This window comes from Arvicanthis niloticus, unplaced genomic scaffold (assembly GCF_011762505.2).
Source record: "Arvicanthis niloticus isolate mArvNil1 unplaced genomic scaffold, mArvNil1.pat.X pat_scaffold_525_arrow_ctg1, whole genome shotgun sequence".
Classification (NCBI taxonomy): domain Eukaryota; kingdom Metazoa; phylum Chordata; class Mammalia; order Rodentia; family Muridae; genus Arvicanthis; species Arvicanthis niloticus.
Window position 1 is genome coordinate 57,645 of NW_023046153.1, and position 7,093 is coordinate 64,737.

Here is a 7,093-nt window from a genome sequence, read left to right on the forward strand (position 1 = left end):
ATAAAAACAAATTAGGATGAGGAGAACATTCAGATACAAACTTGTATGCAGTTTTCTATAGGATGTTATTATGAGACATTATTATGTATCATGGATGATGAGATTTCTCTGTTGTGAATATCAAAATCAGGTCATGAAGCTTATTTTAAAAATGAAACAACAGACAACAAAGTTCAGAACACAGTGATAAGATTCCAGGACACATATTAATGATGTATGGAATAAAGATGTCATTTAGAAAAATATAGCATAGTCATTCTTGTGGCCAGTTTTTTGGCTATTTATGAGTTCTTATTTATATATTCAATCTCTGCCCTTCTCATGTCTAACCAGACAACACTAGGAAAGAAAGAAGGCTAGAGGTAAAAGGGGTCATGAATTTCCTTAAACTACTTCTTGCTGATTAGGGGCATTGAGTTCCCTTGGAACAATTTTGATCTCTTTCCCAGAATATGTCCAACCAGCAACCAGCAAGCAACAATCAGCAAACAACAACAGCAGGAGTGGCAGCAGCAGCAGCAGCAGCAGCAGCACCACCACCACCACCACCACAACCACTACCAACACCAGTAGGAGGAGCAGCAGCAACTGCATTTGCTCTTAGGGGTCTAGCATTTTTATACTAGTTGATTACTTTATAAAACCATCTGAAATGTAGTTACAGTCAGAAGATAGTTTTCTTTCGAAACACTCTTTTTAGGGCTGCCTTCATGTCTCTGTTCCTCAGGCTGTAGATGAAGGGGTTCAGCATGGGAGTCACCACTGTGTACATCATGGATATGACAGTGTCCTTCAGAGTAGAGTTATTAGCTGATGGACATAAGTAGAGGCCAATAATTGTCCCATAGAACAGTGACACCACAGACAAGTGAGAACCACAAGTGGAGAAGACCTTGTGGATGCCTCTAGTTGAAGGGACCTTGAGGATGGATGAGACAATGCGTGCATAAGACACTATGATGAGTAGAAATGGAAGTATAACAACAAGCCCTCCTATGATCAATATCACCAACTCATTAATATGAATATCAGAGCAGGCCAGCTTCAGGAGAGCAGACAGATCACAGAAAAAATGGGGGATCACATTGTTTTCACAGAAAGACAACCTAGTTAACAGCAAAGTGTGCAACATGGCATGGGATGTGGTCAGCACCCAGGACAGCAGCACCAGACTCACACAGAGCTTGGTGCTCATGATGCTGGTGTAATGAAGAGGGAAGCAGATGGCCACATAGCGGTCATAGGCCATGACCACAAGGAGGAAACTCTCAAGATCTCCAAAAAACAAAAAGAAGTACATTTGTGTCAGGCAACCTGCATAGGGAATTGATGGAACTTGGCTCTGCATGTTTTGCAGCAACTTGGGCATTGTGACAGAGGAAAAGCAGAGATCAGAGAAGGACAAGTTGCTGAGAAACAAGTACATGGGTGTGTGGAGATGGGAGTCCAGACGAATGAGGATGATGATGATGAGGTTCCCCAGGACAGTGGTGAGGTACATGGCCAGAAACAGGGCATAGAACAGGTGGTGGTGCTCTGGGGGGATGGGCAGTCCCAGGAGGAGGAACTGAGAGATGGCAGTCTGGTTGTTTCCAGGCATGGTCTATCTTCCTGTAATATCTGGAAGGGTAATAGTAGGTTACCTGTAAATAGATAATAAAAGTGAACATATATGGAAGACAAGTGCTTTATCATAATTTCATTTCATCATATTATCTCTGTATTCCCAATAGCTGGAATTTCTATAACAACAAATTCCTTGGTTTCTTATATGTGTTTTAATATTCCATCCTTTAAATTCTACTGTTGTCTGAGATACAAAATATATTGTCTTTTTTCTTATTTCTGAGTTGGTTATGTGGCCTCACTGATTATAATTGGTTTACCTCTGTCAGTTTCTTGCATCTCAATGTTCCTTAGGTATCAGTGAAGATTATCTTATTTTATGATTATAAATCTCCAGCAATGAGAACTTCATGTAGTTGAATGGCTTAGATTACAACTTAAGACTCAGGTTGGATTTCTTTCTCATCTCCTCATCTCATCTCGTCTCGTCTCGTCTCGTCTCATCTCATCTTTTTAAGATAAATCTTCCCTGTCTGCCTAGAGTAGGTGAGAACTAATAGCTTTTCCCCACTGTGTCTGGAACTCACCCTCCAGGACCCAATTCTTCAGTCAGCTTCTTATAACTGACTCCCAGCAGACTGTAAACTTCATTCTGGAAAGGCTTGTCTGTCTTTGACATGCAGTGGGGACAACCTGCTTGTTGACTGCATTTACCCAATATATCATTAACATTTTTAGCTGCATTTTGCACTAGAAAATGCAGTTACATTTTCAAAGTTACCAATGCTCTATAAAATTAGAATATCTACCACTGTTAATTCTTCCCTGACAAAAATTTTTCAGGTTAGTTCTTTACTCCTAAATTTGAAATTCTGTCATAATTTGCACACATATCATGAACACATATCATATGTTTGAGACTTACTCATGTTACCAAAGCAAATGATTCTCTGCATATCTTTATACGTCAAACATGTGATGTCATTGATATCAGTATGCTAAGAAAAAATAAGGTGGCAGTTTTAGCAAGTGTAGAAATATTTCTATGCTAGTCTTGTGTGGGCTCCTTCTCCAATATTCATGCCACATGTTCTCATTAATTTTATGTGTTATCTCTGCTTGGTCCTTCTATCAGTGTTGTACACATTGTGCAATTGAGTTAACATTTACCTCAGTACACTTTGAGTGAGTCAAATTACCTGGCATAATGTGATGTTTTCATATACACAATTGAAAACATTGATGAATAATTTGTAATCTCCCAAGAAAGAAAAGACTCTGGCTGTTAGAGTGCCTTTAGTTTCAAGACCATAGTTTCCAGGTCTGTCCTTGATATCAGTCCACATACAGTTTTCAGATTGGCCAGTTCATAATCCAGAAATTTCATTTAATAAAAATTGACCTTAATTTATACTTTCTCTCTCTTACAATCATTTTCTACTGAGATAATCTGACTTCAATAAAACTCACTATAGATTAAATCTGGCAAAAGAAATATAAAGCCTTGCAGAAAGACTGACTGCTTATATCTTCTCTTAAAATGATTAATTCATCTTCATTAACAAATTTTATATTTAACAGTTATCTGCTGACATTAAGGGAGGGAAAATGTCTAATGAAAACTCAGAGACAGTTTGTCAGAAGTTTGCTTCCCATCTAACTGAGAAGATAACATTCCTGGTGTTGAGTGTGACTAGGAATCACAGATAAGAAAGTTGATGTGCAAATGCTGTGTGAAGTAAGCAGCTTCATGTTTCTCAGAGCCATGGGAATCCAAGCTTCCTGGCATACATTTAACCTAAAAACTATGTAAGATGGTGCCTAAAAATTTAATCTGAGTAAAAATTTACCAGTATATTTATTAAAATGTTTATTTTGCCCTTCAATTAAGATATTAGATTTTTAATTCACATCCAAAGAAAGGGCATTGCTGTTTTAAATGGGCTTAGCCTCATTTTAATAGACAGATTATCAGTTTCTTTAGAAAAATTGAAGTTCCATTTCTAATATGAAATTACATGTCACTAGTTTCTTCAGAAAAATTGAATGTTATGACATCAATCCATTATTTTTTCAAATTCCTTCAGATAACTTTATAATAAAAAATTTAAAAACTACCACATAAAACCTATGTGGATTACAGAGCTGTTGTTACAATGAAATGACAGAGTCTGGTAAGAATATAATGTGTAGTGATATTAATAAATATTATCATCAAAATATATCTGGAAAACAGTTAACATGCTTGTAGATGGTAGAAAATCTTGAAAGATAGAGAGGTACTGAATAGAGAAATATCAAATCTAAAACTCCACACTAAAGAATATCATACAATCTGAGAAAACTAGACCATCCTTCCCAACTCACCTAGGATGTATTCAAGTGACTCCGAGACCCCAGCTTGAGATCCTATTCTCGTATTAATTGCAGAACTGTGAAGTAATGTTTCTATGTTCATAATCTGTGTACTATCCCTGCTCATGTCTTACAGAGTACTCAGCCCTGGGCCTGAGGGAACTTGCTCTCAGGGGTCCAGATCCTTGAATAACTCACTAAAGACACATTAATAAGCCAGAACCATTCTGTAACAATTAAGAGTCTTGCAACTGTGAGTGATCCAGCACTGATGACATCTGGCTCCATTTATGGTAAGGTGGTAATGGAATGGAACTCATGGGTGGATATGGAGTCATTTATTTCATTGGTGGTTGATAGGTATCTTTTATGCCTAGAACATATTTTATGGAATGCTAAAGGTGCATTTGGAAGATTCACAAAGTATTTAAGCACAATAATCTGCATGATTTAAAATATATTAAAATGTGATAATTGAACCTAGAATCCTTCAGATTTTGTGGCAGTATACTATGAGAATCACATGCTTTTGGGAGATTCCAAGATTACCCACTCTCCATACAACCTAACTTTCTGTAAATAGGCCCTAGGAGAGATACACATGCTACTAACAATGATCAGTAGTACATGAGCCAAATTTCTATTTATGATAAAAAATATTTATTTTCTATAAATAAGGAAAATAACTCCTTCAAATCATGTTCAATTAATTTCCAGGTAAATATACTTTAAAAGTCTATGGCTTGTTACCTTTCCAGGTGAAACTTTACAGACCCCCCCCATCCCATTCATCATATTTCTACCATTGTTCACAGGTCTATAGGAAATATACTAACTTCTGCTTTCAGTGCTTGTGGCACTTGGCTCTCATCATCTTGTTCTGATGCTACAGAGATTCTTTTTTATGCCAATTTAAATAGTTTTATCTTTCCATGTTACTTGTTTTGGGTTCCTGTGGAACAATGCTATACCCTATACTTGGACTGACTTAATCCACCTCTTCAATAGTGGGGCCTGAAGAAGCACCACCAGATGGAGGAGCTCCTCCACCAGGGAAGCCACCAGGCATTCCTCCTGGCATACAACCAGCACTCTAGTACAGCTTGGTAGTGATAGGGTTGCAGACTTTCTCCAGTTCTTTCTGCTGATGCTCAAACTCTTCCTTCTCTGCAGTCTGGTTCTTATCCAGTCAGCTGATGATCTCATTGCACTTGTCTTTTGTTTGTCCTCATCATTGATCTTGCCTTGAAGTTTTTTATCTTCAATAGTAGCTTTCATGTTAAAGGCATAGGACTCCAGTGAGTTCTTAGAGGAAACCTTATCTTTCTGCTTCTCATCCTCAGCTTTGTACTTCTCAGCTTCTTGGACCATGTGCTCAGTATCATCTTTACTCAAGCGGCCCTTTGTCATTGGTGATGGTGATCTTGTTCTTCTTTCCTGTGCTCTTATCTACAGCAGAAACATTGAGGATGCCATTGGCATCAATGTCAAAAGTAACCTTCATCTGAGGAACCCCACAGGGTGCTGCAGGTATGCCTGTGAGCTCCAACTTTCCCAGCAGGTTGTTGTCCTTGGTCATGGCCCTTTCACCTTCATACACCTGAATGAGTACACCTGGCTGGTTGTCAGATTAGGTGGTGAAAGTCTGTGTCTGCTTGGTGGGAATGGTGTTATTGCGTTTGATGAGGACAGTCATGACTCCACCAGCAGTTACAATACCAAGGGAAAGAGGAGTGACATCCAAGAGCAGCAAATCTTGAACATTCTCAGACTTGTCTCCAGATAGAATGGCTGCCTGAACAGCTGCATCATAGGCAATAGCTTCATCAGGGTTAATGCTCTTATTCAGCTCTTTTCCATTGAAGAAGTCTTGCAGAAGCTTCTGAATCTTGGGGATTCTGGTAGAATCACCCACCAAGACGATACCATGGATCTGTGACTTGTCTAGTTTGGCATCTCAAAGGGCCTTCTCTACAGGGTCCAGTGTGCCATGGAACAGGCCAGCATTCAATTCCTCAAATCAAGCCCGGGTAATAGAGGTATAGAAGTCAATTCCCTCATAGAGAGAATCAATCTCAATAGTGGTTCGGGTGCTGGAGGAGAGGGTGCACTTGGCCTGCTCACAGGCAGTGCAGAGATGCCAGACAGCTCTCTTGTTCTTGCTGATATCCTTGTGCTTTCACTTTAACTCAGCAATGAAACGGTTGACCATTCGGTTGTCAAAGTCTTCTCCACCCAAGTGGGTGTCTCCAGCAGTTGATTTGACTTCAAAAATTCCATCCTCAATAGTGAGGATTGACACATCAAAAGTGCCACCTCCCAAGTCAAAAATCAGCACATTCCTTTTAGCTCTGACCTTCTTATCCAAGCCATAGGCAATAGCAGCAGCAGTTGGTTCATTGATAATTTGAAGGACATTGAGGCCAGCAATAGTTCCAGCATCTTTTGTTGCCTAGTGCCGAGAGTCACTGAAGTAAGCTGGCACTGTGACCATGGCATTGGTAACAGTCTTTCCAAGGTATGCCTCTGCAATTTCCTTTATCTTTGTCAGAACCATTGAGGACACTTCCTCTGGGTAGAAACTTTTTGTCTCCCCTTTGTATTGACTTGGACCTTGGGCCTGCCTGCATCATTCACCACCATGAAGGGCTGGTGCTTCATGTTAGACTGAACAACTGCATCATCAAACCTACATCCGATCAGACATTTGGCATCAAAAACTGTGTTGGTGGGGTTTATTGCAACCTGATTCTTGGCTGCATTGCCAATTAATCGTTCTGTGTCAGTGAAAGCCACATAGCTTGGCTTGGTGTGATTACCCTGGTCATTGGCAATGATTTCCACCTTTCCATGCTGGAAGACACCCACACAGGTGGTGCCAAGATCAATGCCAACTGCAGGTCCCTTAGACATGGTTGCTTGCATGTAGGCCCAGCTGTGCTGATGATGAGACCACACAAATGCCTGACAAGCTACCTCCGTGTTCAATGAGACCCGAGAGATGGTCTTATAATCATTGGATTATTATAGGTTGCACTAACATTTGCATGAAAATAATATCTCTAAATTATCCAGTATTATAAGTTCAAATCTCTATTCTAGTTGTACATAAAATTCAAGACTTCTTTTTTGATAAGTATCATTTATTCCACATAGACTGACAACCTGCTTT

The 7,093-nt window shown here is 39.4% G+C and overlaps 1 protein-coding gene and 1 pseudogene across 1 annotated transcript; both read right to left on the bottom strand.

The window, feature by feature from the left end:
- Positions 1-605: 605 nt before the first annotated feature.
- Positions 606-1,600, bottom strand: LOC117702165 (olfactory receptor 1468-like). The gene has a single exon (XM_034493453.2). It carries the CDS (start codon positions 1,598-1,600, stop codon positions 665-667), a length of 936 nt encoding a protein of 311 aa, XP_034349344.1. The 3' UTR covers positions 606-664.
- A 3,302-nt stretch (positions 1,601-4,902) lies between these two features.
- LOC117702164 (heat shock cognate 71 kDa protein pseudogene) lies at positions 4,903-6,848 on the bottom strand (annotated as a pseudogene).
- Positions 6,849-7,093: the final 245 nt, after the last annotated feature.

What these genes read in the sequence shown, in the direction of transcription:
- LOC117702165 (XM_034493453.2), bottom strand. Translation starts at nt 1,600, where the DNA reads ATGCCTGGAAACAACCAGACTGCCATCTCTCAGTTCCTCCTCCTGGGA.